The sequence below is a fragment of the Echeneis naucrates genome, chromosome 4 (assembly GCF_900963305.1).
Source record: "Echeneis naucrates chromosome 4, fEcheNa1.1, whole genome shotgun sequence".
Lineage (NCBI taxonomy): Eukaryota > Metazoa > Chordata > Actinopteri > Carangiformes > Echeneidae > Echeneis > Echeneis naucrates.
Genome location: NC_042514.1, coordinates 2,980,109 through 2,996,583, shown reverse-complemented (window position 1 = coordinate 2,996,583; position 16,475 = coordinate 2,980,109). Strand labels below are relative to the sequence as shown.

Genomic DNA, 16,475 nt, shown 5'->3' with positions numbered 1-16,475 from the left:
CTCCATATGGTCACAATAACAATGGTTAAGAAAGCCAATATGGAGTGGATGTTAAAACTGTGACTTCCCTTCTCTGCAAATTAACACAATAGTTTTTATACAGCTGATAATTTCACACGCTCCCGTGTCGTGTTTCACCGGCCTTTGTGCCGCTGAGCTTTCCGTGGTCGGGAAGAGGCTGCTGCGCTAACAAAATGGCGCCACACGTGAAGCGTGCCGCCGGTGCATAGGTGCAAAAAAACAGGAGCCGCATGGCTGCTTTTTAAAAAGTTGTGTTTGTTTCCAGGTTGTCACACAGACACTGCTCACACTCAGGCGGGGAAACTCTGCAACATCCTCTTCAACAAGCGATGGAGGCTTCCTCAGAGTATGACATCATGTACACACTGTCATCGTGCATCCAAGACTCTGCAAACAGATTCCTGTTGCTCAGACATATCAGAGGACGTTTTCATTCTCCGCACTTATTAAGACACAGCTGAACAGCGTTACCAGCTGGCCACATAGTGACTGTACACATCCTCATCTGTGTTTACAGGGTTGGACAATAAATCCAATTCTGATTGAACACAAAGTTGTAGCCAAGGCTTTAAAATATGCATGCTGCTGCACAGAAGCTAAAAATCCTAAATCATGAATTCTTCAGAAGCATCTTCAGCTCAGCAGCAGAGAAGATCCGTATGAAGGTGCACTCCACAGAGTGTTTCAGATATCCTCCTCCATTTTAGCTTGAAAACAATGATGTAGTCGCTCCGATCGGGTCTCATCGGCCACGATCAAAAGCGAGGAAAGCTGCTGTTTGGTGAAGTTCTGCATGTTAACGCCACAGTTACCTCTACGCTCCCTACAACAAGCTTCCAGTCTGTGTGAGACGTGTGGCACGGACGCAGATCTCTGATAAAACCCTCATCTTTGTTTTTGGATTTAAGTTCAAACACAGAAACCTGGATGGAGAGACATGATGTCGCCCTGAAGCTGACCTTTGACCTTTTGGATAAAAAAATGTCTTCATCATCACCTTATCCTTTTTTTAATGAATCTTTGAACTACTGAGACACCAAAACATGGCGCCTCTGGCCACAGCTGTCTGTGTGTGGAAAGCTCAATCCTGTGACCATGGCAACATGTTGCAGCAGGGAAATTACAGGCCAGATCCTTATCGTGGCCTTGTTGACACTCGATCTGATCATCCATTCTGGTCATCCACTCCCACCTCCACTACAAAAAAATAAATAAATAAATAAATTAATTCCTCTTCATTAGCTATGTGGCAAGCACTGGACTGAGCAGTGATCAGTGCCATTCTACGGAGGCAAAGCATTCCTCTGAGGCTCCACTCTTTCTTTCCACTGAATTAAATCAGACGGCAAGCCTCCACAACGTTTTACAGCCGACCAGCGTGAATTACAATTTGAGTTTTGTGTTTTACCTACTCGATAAAGTATATGATCACTCAACCTTTTGACTCGTGCTTATAGTACACACTGTTATCACATGTTAGTAATTGAATCTGATTGGTGCACAGGACCTCTATTTTCAAGGGTTATAGCGCTTTATTACACCAATGAGGGAGCTCTATTTAAAGCTTCCCAGGCTGGCATTTACTAGCATGTGTAACCTTTGTGATAACATCAGGCTCATCGTGAATCCGCAGCTGAAGAACTGTTAGAAACTCACCTATGTAAAGGAGAACTATTAGGTGCAGTCTCTCTGGTGCTGTAATGATTTAATTCAGTTTTTTTTCTCTTGCAGATGAGCCAAATCAATTGGAAAGTGACCATCTGCTGGGACGTGACTGTCACTGAAGCAGAGGTAATAAACAAGATGTCTTCCTATTCCACAGAAATGAGGAGTCATTTGGTTCTTTAGCCATGTAGGGACAGTCCACTGTGTATATGATCAGCCAAGGGGGGAGAGCTAGAGGATGGAGGGAACATGTACAATATATGAGCTAACATGTTTAATGAGGGAAACAAACCAGAGTCTCCATCAGCAAAGTAAAATCATTTCATCAGCGCCTCCAGCTAATTGTGCAGCATAACGAACAGAGGAACTATTCTGCTTTCCATCAGAGCTATCCTCATCCACTAACTGGTTTTCATATTAAAATGGCCCTCGAGTTCCACATGCTTCCAGAGTTAGTCCAGGGGAGCAGCAGAGGCTGATCAAAAGGCCCATTCAGCCCCTCGCTCTGCCATCATTGTGGCCGGAGCACAAAAGAGGTCTCCAGATTATTTTGATGTGAAACCAGATAATTTTTCTGTCGAGGGCCCACGAGAAGTGTGACGGAGACGCTCCCGACGCTTGTCATCTACCGTTAGCGCGGCGCTTTGATTTTCTTTCACTGTTAAGACGGAGGGGGGGTGGGGGGGGCAAACAGCTGCTTGTAAATTAGCTAGCATCTCTGCCATTATTCTGCACTCCTGAGCCGACAGGTCGCTTGGTGGGGTGAAAGGAGAGTGTGGCCTCTAGCATTAGCTCAGAGACACAGGAAACACAGCTTGAGTCCTCCAGGTTTTGCTGCCCCACCCTTTCCTTGACACCCCCTGTGCCCCCCCCCTCCACTTTCCTCCCCCCTGTGGTACAAGCAAAAGGAAGTCTGTGAAGGAAAAGAAACCTTTAAGTCAAGACTCTTCCCACAGTGCTGATTCTATAATCCAGAGATATCCTTTACAACAGCATGTATTCTTAAGAAGTCAGGTCCTCACAGGGGAGAAGAAAGAAAATATTGCATATATCCTGCAAACAGCAGGGCATGAGGTAGACTGCTGACTCTGTGTGGCCATTGTAAAAAAGAATTACACCACCGCTTTGACAGATTTTAATGCTCCTCTGAATTTCTTAACATTAACTCTAGACTGTGTTTCCTTTTTTTCCCCCCCTCCCTCCGCTTCATGTGTTGAAAGCTGATGTCATTTTTGGGCATGGCTAACAGCAAACGACAGTCACTTGTGGAAAGGGTTTTTTTCTACTCTGTAATTCAGACCATAACATCTGTAGATTATTAAACTCTTTGACAGCTGATGTCAAAACTATGACTTCTGTGGCCCACAATTCGTAGATGCAACATCTTAGCTCATATTTATATCACAGATCATCAATGAGTCATTCTGTAGGAGGAAAACATAAAAAAGAAAAAGCATTGATTTCTCTGTTCTTATTTCATCCATCCATCAGCGTGATGCAGAGTGCCACCGAGGGGAAAAGGGGGATTTGGATGTTTCCATAGTGGTCTTGCTTGCTTTAAAACTAAAACACATTTGATTCCATTATAAAGAAATTATATCCCGTATCATTTTATGCAGCAGCAGAATACGCGGGTTAATGTTAAAAGTCTTTGAAATGTACTAGCAAGGGAGGGAGACGGAGACAGGAACAGAGAGAGGAGGAAGAAGAAGAAGAAGAAGAAGAAGAAGAAGAAGAAGAAGAAGAAGAAGTGCAGCAGGGGAACGAGCATTCCAGCCTCATTTGTATTCTCCACCATCCAATTCACTCCAGTTCATTTACATCTCTGCTACTTCCATAGCAACAGCAGGGGGGCTATCAGGAGGATCTTTGATATAGGTACATGACTCTGAAAAAGATCTTGTCATTTCTCTCTGAATAGATGCCACGTAAAAAAAAAAAAAAAAAAAAAAAGACTGCTATTTTTCACTCCTTTTCCTTTTGGTGCTAAAGTGGGCTTCTTTAAACAGAAATTCAGCCTGTCACAGACCTTTTTCTTTTTTTTTAACAATTATTCTTCTCATCTCAAACCATCACTTGTAGACACATAAGCCTGCACAGGAAATGCAGAAAAGCGCTCTGATCCCGTGGCTTAGCACTTGATGATTTTACTGTGTTCAGACAAAACACGGACCTTTGGAGCGACTGGCACCCTTGTACGGTTTATGTTTTGGTTTTTTGTTGTCCCCAACCCTTCTGCTAATCCAGAGGAATTTGAATGGATACGAGGTATCCCAGTGTTGACGACAGATGAAATGAAAAAGCAGCGCAGGAAAACACAGTCTTCTCAGATTCCATGTACTCTTGTATGTAAATCAACCTTTAGGCCTAATTAAGCTCTATGGGGCTCATCAAGGTCATAAATCCCCCTTTTTTTCATAATGCATTATTGACTTCACATCATCTGCACATGTCGGCTGACTGCACCAGCACAAGCACACAATGTCATCTCGCTGTCTAATATCGGATAGCCCTGGGGCCAGCCGGTGTGTCTGTGTGTGTCTGTGTGCGTCGTTTGTGTGTCTGAGTCTGATAGAGAGAGTGGGGAGAGTACTTTTTAGGTCACATAGAAAGCAAGGACATCTTCTGGTAATGAAACGGCTGCAATGACCATCAAAGAGTGAATTTTGTCTCGTCGCCTTTAACAGATGGTCACCGGTAGATTTGAGTCTCATTATATATTTAAGATGGCCCAAGACTTTTTTTTTTTGATCATTTCAAAATGTTAATAATCAGGAAGAGTCTGTGCACTTTTTGCAAAATAAAAGAAGTAAAATGTTCCTCTGACCTCCAAGAAAATCCAGAGCGCTATGATTTAAGGAATGGTCATTTTTTTTTTTTTTTTTTAAATGGAGCAAATGTGAAGTGAGCTTTCTTTGATTAGGAGCTGCCGATGCCGGGCAGAGTCACGGTGCCTTTCAGCGACAGCAGGCTCTTGTTACTCGGCCTTATCGGCGACAATATTCCAGATCATATGAACTGATTCGGAGTAAATGTGATAAGGATGCGGGTCATATTTTTTTATTTCATTTATTCATTCTTTTTTATGTACCACTTTTTAGACTGAATTGGCTGCATGTTTGTCATCTCTTCCTCAGATCTGTATCATTTCCACAGTTTCCATTACAAATGATGTAAAAAAAAAAAGAGAAATAGGACTCAGATACGTCATGTAGACCGGACTTGCTTCTCTGCTCCAATGAAGCGTTTGATGCACGGCAATTCAATAAGGAAGCGTTTCCCAACGGGTCACCAGTGGCAGAACACACAAATGAGAAGGGTCCATCTGCTCGGTTTGCATTCCCATAGTGCACTTCTTCTAGCAGACCACAGTGGCCGTTCCTCTTCCCGAGATGCGCCTCTCATGTGCATGCATTTGTGCCACATTATTCAGCCGGCGCTTCAACTGACCCCCACCTGGCATTTAAATTCCCCGACCAGCCGGGCAGTCATGCCCTGATGACACGACTGCTGCTCCAGCTGAATTCTTTATGCGGCTCTTATTCAGACTTTAGCCCAGACCTGCCACCCTCTGGGTTAGGCGGATTGTTATGTGACACAATGCTATTTTACTGTCACGCACCGGTCTCCTTGGCTTCTGTCTCCCATCCGGATTCCCTAAGGTTATGCAAACGTTCTGCGTACTGTCCGAGAACTTGGTGCAAGGGAAACAAAGGTTTTAAATACATTTATTTACTTTGTCACACGGAGGGGCCGGCATCTGTAGATTTTCCGTGTTTGACGGATTCCATATCACTTGGAGAGAAGGCTGGCTGGACTAAAATTGAATTTCACTCATTTCAATTTATCAAGGATTTATTGGCTGCTATTCATTATAATCCAGAGGCTGAATATTATCGAGATGACCTTCCATCTCATATGTATTTTCCCCTCCAGTGAACTGATTGTTATATCATTTAAAAGTGTTTGAATCAAGTCTACAGACAAAGCTTGCTTTCTAACATGCTCCGTCCTCCATCTGCTTGGAGCTGTCACTCTGCCACAGCAGGGGCACTTTGAAGTTCCCATTTAAGGATTTATCAGATGTCTCTCATGCTTATCTGCCTTAATTATTGCTTGTTGACTATTTAAAAATAATTTGGGGACGTGTGTGACGGAAATTATGGTACAAGAGCAACTATTAAGTGCGAGGCAATGGTCCAGCTGAGCTGAGTCAGTGTTTTGAAAAGACACACACTTATACCAGGAGGGGCTGATTAAAAAGGACTTGCTTCATTTGATATTGATTTGTAACGTTTCCTCGGGGGAAATCTGTCTTTGATGACTATTCAACCCATCATTTACTCAGGAGTGGGGCTTAAAAGCAGGAGTCCCAAACCCTTGACATATGGACGAGCGCCAAGGTCAAAAGTTGGGGCACATCAGGTCAAGGTGGAGTGTCCTAGCAGAGCACAAACGGCCTGACAAGTGAACCACTAATTGATGACCTATGAAAACGGGCCAAAGGGCTAAAACAACTTTGTCTTTGGCTGGCCGCATATTTCAGCTGCCTGTCTTTGGCCGAAGGGTTTCAAAGAGAAAAACTTTAAACAAAAGAGGGGAAACACTGGATGTACCAGCTAAACTCTGCAAGTTAACAAGCTTCATAAACACGCACTCAGGCTTCCTTCAAAAGGCCCTGGTTCTAACTCCTCTATATTTATGGGCGTAGTTTCACCAGCCCTCGTTTACAGGAGCCTCTTCAGGATTTATAGCTGCTCTAAATCAGGACTGAAAGCAAGAGGACAAAGAGGCTTCTGCTCAGGGTAAGCAGGAATATCTTACATCTGCGTCTCGAGTGTGCACTGTGACATCGGAGAAATCATAAGCCTTTTGGATACGCCATGTTCTCATAACAAAATCTGTCCTTACACGTTCTGCAGCCAGCCTTCGTTGCATGGCATCCAAACCATAAAGAGGCTTTTCCTGTGCTTCAGTGAGCAGGCCTTTCAACAGCGTACGTACACCTCCAACACCTGGAGCTTGTTGTTGTTTACATTACTGATTTCGGCTGACATGGAACGGCGGGAGCCAATGCTATCAGAAATGGCTGTTGTCATGAGACCACTTCAGTGTTGCTAGCGTGCTCTTGTTGCTCAAATCAGCAGGTGCAGAGGGACCGGACTGCTCACACTGATAAATACATATAATTCACCGAGCATGCACTGAAACATTACCTCTGCAAACACAGAAGATGCATATTGCAGCGCTGCACTTCATGTGACCCACATGCTGCCTGCTAATCACCTTAAAATTCCACTGTATTACAGAAGCAAACAGGAAACAGAGCTACATTTGCCCTTTGACCAGCTGAGCTGGTTCATTTGTTTGGTAAGAGGTGTACATGTGGGTTTCTGTTTGAAATGCCATCCACAGTGGATAATCAAAAACATTCTCCTCATCTGCCCTTCCAGACAGCACTTCATCAGCAGTCCTTGCGTGAGGTCTGGCTGCAGCCCTTGATGTCCACTGCACAGGCACTGGCAACATGAAAATGTTAAAGTGCTAAAGAGCGTGTGCTATCTGTTATCACACGGGCAGCTTTAGGTATTCTCTGAATACGCACACGGACACCTTTTTCAGAATCATATATATTTATACATCAGAACCTTTGAAATCAAATCCTGCAGCCAACCTGAGGTGAGGCTGCTTTTTCACTCTCCTGCCACAACTGAGGAATATGAAACAAAGAAGCAAACAACAAAAACACAACTCTCAAAATGGAGGCATATCCCTGACAAATTGAAGCCTGCTTATACAAAGATACCCGCATACTGCTAGTCACATTTGCCACAGACAGATCAGAGACAGCCAACAAAAGCACAAAACAATAAATGCTCCATGAATAATAGGTCTTTGGTTATAGGCCACTGCTCTGGAGATTGATAACTCGCATTTGTTTTCCCATACTTGGGATTCAGAGAGGAGACTGAATGGGTTATCAGAACATGTTTTGGAGATTGTTTGGGATATACTTGTTAGAGACCCACATGATTCAACCTGGCCAAGAACAAAGTGAGACAAAGCATGACGGTAAAATACGAGTCAGATAGGGACATGGAGGTGGATGACTAATCTCAGGTGCCTGAGATCCCACCGGAGCCGCATCGGACCCGTGTGAATGGCCATTATCCGCAAAGATCAGCGCAGAGAATGATGGGAGAAGGTAGCTTTCGCACAAAGTCTGAGGCTCTGTCACACTGAACCCTTCTCCTAGACGAGCCTGAAACCCAATTAAGGGCCGTGTGAGAGGTTGAGCCACACGTCAAGAAACCCAGCCCTGTTGTTTCTGTGTGAACGTTCCACGAGACTTATGACTTCATTTGACAAACAGCTGCATTGCCACAAAAAAAAAAAAAAAAAAAACACCGAACAACTTTGCTGCGGGGTTGTACAAGAAAAAGATATAGCTTCGTAACCCTTAAAATAAGTGAGATGTTAAGGGATAAATAGCCTCATAAATTACAGCTCACTCCCCGCCACAAATGACACACGAACGAGAGCAACTAGAGTTGAAACAAGCCATCGTGTCACCCGTCTGAACTGCCGCAACAGTGTCACGGCCACGATCTCTGCATGAGTTATGAACGGCGACAGCAAACAACAAAACTAATGATGCTTCCCAAGGTTATCTTAGCATAAATAACCATTAAGAAGAATGCTGATGCAGCAGGCCAAACCCACAGACACCGAGTCTGCCGCTGAAATGGTGTTAAAAAGCTTTCGCAAGGGCAGGCAGTTAATAAGCACGAGTTTCTTATATTTTGTGGGTTAGTGGAACATCTTTTAGCTGCCTCAGTAGCCAGGTGAACGAAGGGCCTGGGTTTGGGTGGGGGCGGGAGTGACAAGATGTCAGCGCTCCGCCATGCTCCTGCATGACAAACACCAACCTGGAGCCGCTGTGACAAAGCCCTAATCCAGAAAATCCCTCCTTCCTTTGCTGAAAATCCTAATGAGGATCTGAAGTGCTCAGCAGGGAGGAGACCCGGGGGCTGTGGTTACACCTTGCCACTGCTTGCTCTCCCAGTCATTGTCTCCTTATCTCCTTATTGGCCAAGCCTGGCTGGCGATGAAAGAGACATGACAGCATGGTGGGCCTTGGTACACAGGCCCCACGTCTGCCTGGCTCCACAGGAAGCCAGACTCTGCAGGCTGCTGCAAACAACCATGATGACATCAAGCAGGAGGGAGAAAGAAAAAAAAAACAAAACAAAACAACAACAGTTGTTTACTGAAGACTGAGACAAAGAAAAAATTCACCTCTTTTAGCCGTAACTGGTTCAGTACAGCTTTCCACTATGAAGCTAATTGGAAGCAGTAAAATACTAATTTGGAAATGAGCATTTCTTGAAATAATTACCAAAGAAATTACTTTTATTTATAGAAAAAACAAACATAAAAAAAATTTGCTATGGGGCGGCCTTTTAAAAGTACATTAAATACCAAATTAAGTGGTTAGGGAACAGGAGTGTGGTGACACAGCGGGATACTATTTTTTTCTCCATGGACACAAGTCTGGCACAAATTAGGACTTCAAACGAATAGCCCCACTGCCCATGGTTCCACAAATGCTTACTTGACAGACAGTATTTTGAGTTTTTCTTTTTCAAGATAAAACGCACAAGCGAGACCAGAGAGAAAGAGGCCCCTGGTGGAGGGAATGAAAAGCAGATTATCAGTACAAACAGACACGCCGTCTCAGACTTATGGTATCTGGATTTGTTTAACCTGATTGAATTTACCTGTTCTGCTCTCCATGGCAACTATCAGCCGGCCATAATGTGGCTCGGGTCGGGTCAGGAGGACGTAAAAAAAAAAAACTGATCGGCCATCTCTGTGGAGTTATATCTGTGTGCGTTCGTGGTTTTCAAGAAGGCCATCCAGAGCAAATAGGCGGCAGCGCAGCGCGGGGAGTTGCTCGATCCTGTTCTTGCAAGTTCTGGCTCACATTAAGCTCTGAGCTTTCACTTGCAGTAATTACATTTCTGAACACCTTGATTGTCTATTTCATTTCATTCACTTTGAGATGAAGGCCTTAAGTCTCCTCTTCTTTTTTTTTTCTTCTTTTCACATGGTACAAAGAGAGGACTTTTTAAGGTGCCCTTCCCCGTTGCCCTTGTGAAATCTCAAGTGCTTGAAGCATTTAAAGCTTTGAGGAGAAACAATGGTGTGGTTTTAGGGTGCACAGAGGGAACTGAAACTCTGCACCAGGCATGTTCACACAAGCTCTGAGACACAGCTTTCATATCATGGCTGACACTTTATGTTCCCTTCACCTCGCAGAAATAACCGGCACAGGTTTCAGTATTTACTAATGAAATCACGTCATATAATCTGGCGAGGACAGCTGTAGAGGAATCGTTGTCACTTATAACTCCTTGAACTACTTTGCTCTGCTTTGTTTCTAATACACTTTTACAGAAAATGATCTCTTACAACCAATACAACATGATTAAGAAGAACCCACTGAATCGATACGGGGATTTAATTTATCTGCTGGTCGTGTTGTTTCCAAACAAGCTGATCACAACATGGAGGGGAGCTTGTGGGGCCGGGGGGAGAATGAGTATCTGATAAACGACGGTCTCTGCCTTTTCTACCCCTTGACACAAAATCCTTGCTTGGCTCTTTAATGTCAGCCTCGCCATAATTCTAACAATCGTGGTGAAAGCGTTTGAAGACAGGGGCGTAGTGGAGCTAGGTGAGAAATGTTTTTCTGTCGCTGATGCAGACAAATCCTTTCAACCCCACCAGACTCGACTAAATTATTTTGGAAGACATATGAGCCAATTTAATTGTGTGTTGGAAAGACGAAATCATCGCTGTTTATACATTTCGCACAAAAAACAAAAACAAAACAAAACCTTATTGCTTTATAAAATTACACCTTCACCTGTTTCCTGCCGAGTTGCTATGGTGACATCCGCAGAGGACACCAGTATGACAAAAAGGAATAAACCTGCTGCTTCAAAGAAGATCACTCCAAATGCCAGAGGGCAAACTTTCGTTGTAAAACCATATCAAAGTGGATCAAAGTAAAGGAACCTGATTAAAGCGATAGGCGGAGATGTTAGTTACTTGATGACCTTTCCTCACTATATTTAGGTCATCTGAATGAAAAACTCAATAGCCACATGTTGCTCTCAGAGCAGCCAGTTCGCTGCTTTGACGCTGATGAAGCTTTTTACAAAGCAGGTTTACTGAATGAAAATTAATTGGTTTGAAATTAACTGCATTAATAGCCAACCTTTGGTGCTTTCATTTAAACCTTAATCAAGAAGCATAAAGGCCTAAAGAAGTACTCCACCAATCTGTCAATCTGGGGTCCTTGGGAGAGAGAGATTTTCTGGAAGAATGATTGAAATCCAAGCAGCAGCCAACTTTTATCCCTTGGTACGGATCGAGCTCCAAAAAAGCACTGAATTCTGCCCTCCCCGCACCCAAATGCAACACGATAAAGTCTTTCATTAGACCCCCACCCCCCTTCACATCCGCTCTATGCCCTCAGTTTGCAATCCAGGCTTTCCATTAAATACAAGTAGTCTATACCAGAGTCCAGATAACCCTGACATGACATCATCAGGATTTATTTTTACAGACTTTGGAAACCTCTCCACTTCAGTAAGTACTTCTGGCAACAAGTAAACTAAATTTGATCCATAAAATTCATGAAGTGTCTCTCAGACGAAACTGAGGCCAAGTTGTAGCATTAGCACATTATGACCCTTTCTGCCCATACGAGTGTTCATATTGATTATAGCACCTAATAAAGTAATAATGAGGCCCTCCTGGGCTTTTATACATATTGGATGAGAGTGCTTTAAATGATGCATGATATTCACATAATCATTGTGTAAAAAAGTATAAATCTACATTAGATCTAAACTATTATAGTTGTAGAAGTTGTGCTGTGACTTTATATAACAATATTGCACTTAAAAGCAAATAGCTATTCTCAAGTAGAACAGGGAAAAAAAATCTTCATAGTACTAGATTCTCTTTTTATTTTCTCTACTGACCATAATAAAATAAAAGAGAGGCTAATTCAATATCACTAGCCCGAAACGCTCAAACCCCCGGGGCTCCTTTGATATATATAAAATTATTATGCCTTATATATACAGCATAATTAAAATAATAAGGCAAATCAGTTTCAGAGAGGAAGTCACCAACCGGGCTGCTGCGGTTGCGGATGCACACAAGCAATTTCTCAAGGTTAAGATGTGGAGAAAATAAGGAAAATGGGAGATGAAAGGCTGGAAAATGGCAGCGAGTTGGCTGAGCAAAGGCAGTCTTAGACATGAGTCGTACTGATGGAGTCAAATGTGTAGGATGGATTAATATATAGAAGGAGGTCAGAGACGAACACAATCCCCCGGAGCTACTGTGTCATTCTTGGCTGCGTGTCTGTGTGTATACCTCTTCCTTCATCCACAACAACAACAACAACAACAACAACAAAAATGGAAGGGGAAAAAAAACTAACTTTAAACTATTTACAGCATTCCACTAACCCATTTAATTCAATTATAAAAATGCATTAAAAAGATATTAGGGGTAGACGCAGTTTAATGAAGCATGTTTACTGGGGGATATTGTTTGTAATGAACTGTTTCTGGGCTGATCTCTGCGGCTGAGATGGGAAATGTGCGGCAGGGTGGGGGGGGGCACGAAGAAAAAAACGGTGAATGACAAATGTGATCAATACACGGCCTTACACCTTGGCTGTGTTGACTCATTTGGACTGGATTCGTCTACCGCACTCACTGCTTCCTCTCTGTTTGCCATTTGTCTCCTTTGTGTCTGCAGCGAGCACCGAAGTCCACTCTGTCCCATCACACCCAAAGCCTGATAGCTGCACCTTGACCGGCCATTAGGACTAATTAGTGCAGCGTTCAGCATCGCTCATTGGCTTCCTCGCTTCGCAAACACGGCCAACTGAGAAAAACAGAGTCAAAACAACATGGCACAGAAACTCTTATCTGTCCTTCCTGCCCTCTGACGGGGTTTACTCATGTACAATAAACTCTTATCTGCACATGTGGTTCCTTCAACAATGTATGACTGCTGACTGCTGAACATAAAAATATGCTTTTAAGAGTTTTTTGCAACTCCATGTGTTTCCTAAATCCGCTGAAGCCTATGGAGAACACGCACTCCTCAAATTTCTTATATAAAGGATGAAATCCAAGCCAGATGACACACGGGAGACACGAACGATATCGCATATCTTGCCAGAGCGACTTGCTACAGTGTAAATTAAGCATCTTGAGGAATCATTACCTTCCAAACTTGAATCAATAAGCCTACGTTATTGAGTTTTTAAAAAATCAATAAAGCAGGTATAGTGAACAGTTGGCTTCGAGCTTAAACTGTTGGCAGCGGCCGACCAAATCTGTAACGGCTCTTCTGATATATTGCAATGAAAAGACGCCAACTTTGTGTTATTCAAAATCCAATCATCAAACAGCCAAAGTACTGTACCACTATTTCTCTGATTAAACATTAATGTGTACAGGATACAGCTTATAAAATATGGTTTGGATGCAAAAATCTAGCAATTATGCGACTGCTGAAACTGATTTAATGCGAGCTAAATACACTATGATTAAAACACGTTGGAGCTTTTTACTTTTCGAGGTGTGAAATCTGTGTGAGCTTGCCACGAGACGGAGCATTTTAGCGAAGAATTTACAAATGGATCCAGCTCTGATGCCACTGGGAACAACTGACGCTTTCAAGCAGAAAATCTCAGGCAAATCACAATTTACCAACTAATGAAACCACTCAAGATTATCCCCCATCTGCCTGTGCCCACTGTCCTCAGAGCTGCATTACTTACACAAGCACTGCCTGCACCCAGAAGAGCAGCTCTGGCTTGACTCACAATTTCCCCGCTCATGCTATACTCTTAAGTAATTCAAGAGTAACATAATACAATTCCTGGCACCAGCTGCCATTGAGTCTCGTTCAGAAAACGCGAAATGTGGTGTTTTTTCGTACAAACAGAGATGACAGTGTCATGTGTACTTACCCTCTGTGGAGTGCACTTGGGCCAGCGTGATGAGAAACCAGCAGAAGGTGTGTAGTTTCCACAGGGAGCATGCCATGGCACCTGGTGTTGGTGGTTTCTCGGTGGGGTTTGTGTTGTGACTTGGAGGTTCTGATTAAAGAAGTCCGGTCTCAGGGATGCTCATCATTGATCCTCTCACCTGTGGAGCAGACAGAGAGAAGCGCTCAATCCAGGGCAGGTGAACTTGTGTTCCATGTGTGAGCTCCATCCCTGAGTGATTTCACATACGAAGCCAATCCGCCACTTTTTTTTTTTTTAAATCCCAAAGCACTTGATGCTGCTGCGTTTACATTCCACTGCAGAAATGTGACAAACCTTAAGCTGTGAAATGCTACAAAGCCATGCAAGCCTCTAAAATAAGCCCAGAAGGTCAATAATCCTGAGAGGGGAAATCCCTTAATGGCAGCTGAATGCTAACCATTTCACTAGCAGGGAGGAGGGGAGGGGGGCGGGGGGAGGAATCAGCAGATAAGGCCGGCCCTGTCCATCTCATTGTGATCCGCAAGCGATACTAACCTTATCAAGGCTGACTCAAATGATATTTTCCACCCCCATGAAATGTACATTCAAATGTTTTATTTTCTGTCCATAAACTTTTAACGGGACACTGATGGATTCAGTGTAATTTCACCGTGAGCCGGGACTTCCCGTTTCCAGAGTTAAAACAGACACGGAGGGCTGAATCCATCCACTCTGTAACCAGAAAAGTCACATTACATGACAGTAACATTAAATGTGAGATGATGGCGAACATCAGCCACTTTCCTCCACCCTGCTGCAGGCATTTTGGTTTGCATGAGTTCGGCTGTTGTTTGACTAATCAATGGAAAAACTATATTTCATAACAGGGTGGATATATACTTTCACTTCTTTGAACAGATGCTCATGTTCTCGTGAGTTATCTTGAGAAAGTCCAGCCACCAACATAGAATATTTCCCAGTGTGTGTGTGTGTCTGTAGGCCAGTCACATTAACATTTGAAATGACCTGCATTGTGTTATTTAAGTGGATTTTTTTCTGCTCCTGACATTTCACTTCTCCTTAAGCTAAAGTTCAAAAGGAACAGAGATCCTATCTGACTGATACTCAGAGCCTCCTTCCATCCCCGGCCAAACAAACAAACAAACAAATAAAGAAACATTACCCAGCAAATGGTCACTTCTCAGCCCTTATCTCCCCCGGCCCCTCCCCACCTTTCTCTCTCTCTCTCTCACATCCACCCCCCTCTCAGCCTCATCCATACCTGTCCCTCTCTGACTAATCTGTTTGCTTGTTTGTTTTTGCTCTCTTCTGCTACAAAAGCAAATGGCCTCCTCCCTGTCATGGATACAGTGGCAGGGCTGCGCAGGGTGAAACCTAATGCCTACCTGCACGCCCAGGCATGTGTCTCACAACTCGCGGCTCCCTTTTGTCTGTGTGTTTACACTGCTGGGCTAAGCTCAGTCCTCTCACTCCCATCGACCATTAGCACATTCGCCATGGGATACGGCATCACTCCGGCAACGAGGCACACAGGACCCCATTAGAACTCCCCCCCCCCTTCTCCTTTTTACGGCACATTCAAAAACAACATTCCTGTTTTGTTTTGTTTTTTTTTCTCATCAGGATTCAAAGACCTGAAGGTTATACATCATACCGACAGATAACAAGAGAGCTCGACTGAAAAGACAGAGGAATTCTGTTGGTCATATACAGTCAAGAGGCGGCTTCATCTGAATCCGTCAGTGGAGGTTAAAGACGGGCCGAGGAGTCTTTGATCTGTTTTGTCTGAGCTCTCAGACAGCTTGATAATTCATCCCCGAGAAAACATGTGGCACACACACATTAGCCAACAAAGTTATAATTAAGCCTGCCATAATCAGCTCATCTGGTATGACATTACACCTCACCTGAGACCTCTAATTTCAGAGCCATTTAAAAGAGGTTAACAGGAGCAGAGCAATGTAGCCGTATTCAGTTTCGATGGACTAATATGCAGCTACCAGACTCCTCCAATGAAAGTTTACCACGGAGACCTAATATTGGATTCCAACAAAACTCTCACCCCCCCCTCCCTTTTTTGTTGTGGATCAGTTCATGTGGCACCAATTAAATTTATCATCCAAGTGGCTGCGTGTTATCAGCCGACACTCGGGATCTAAACAGTCTAATGAGGCCCTAAGCCGATTGTCTCCACAATGAGGTTGTACAGTAAGCATATAGGCTTAAGGATCCTCATCCAAACACAATGTCTTAGCTCTGTTATTGTGTCCACTTAGTGAGATCGACAATACTTAGATCTCAACACGTGCAAATGCGTGTGATCTCATTCGAGTCCCGTTCAGTACATTGTCCAGCACAAAGTATTTCACTGTGAAAACTCAATTAGAAGAAAAGTTTGACTGTAACATTTACATGGATCGTTCCCTAATAACACGGAGTTAAAAAAAGTCAAGACAGATGTGTGACTGGCTGCATTCAAACAGGAAAAAGGAGCAGATTTCTTTTGTGTTAATTGTTTTTAAGTGTCAGATTCCACAGAGCCGATTCACCCACGGGGTCGAGGTGTTAGCTTTGGCATTACATCTGCTTCGCTGTCAATCAATTAAAAATGAGCTTTGTTTTCCAAACCCATCCCCAGACTTTTCATTATTTCAGATATAGTCCCACTTTCCATCTGGTTCCTTCTGTGACCTCG

The 16,475-nt window shown here is 43.5% G+C and overlaps 1 protein-coding gene across 12 annotated transcripts in view; it reads right to left on the bottom strand.

Moving 5' to 3' along the window:
• adgrl2a (adhesion G protein-coupled receptor L2a) overlaps window positions 1–16,475 on the bottom strand; it is an 89,233-nt gene that overhangs the window by 54,968 nt on the left and 17,790 nt on the right. For all 12 annotated transcript variants that reach the window (XM_029500588.1, XM_029500580.1, XM_029500581.1 and 9 more), the window contains exon 2: window positions 13,760–13,937. In XM_029500588.1, the coding sequence (XP_029356448.1) occupies window positions 13,760–13,835 (76 nt within the window). In that variant the 5' untranslated portion in view covers window positions 13,836–13,937. The remainder of the gene's footprint in view (window positions 1–13,759; window positions 13,938–16,475) is intronic.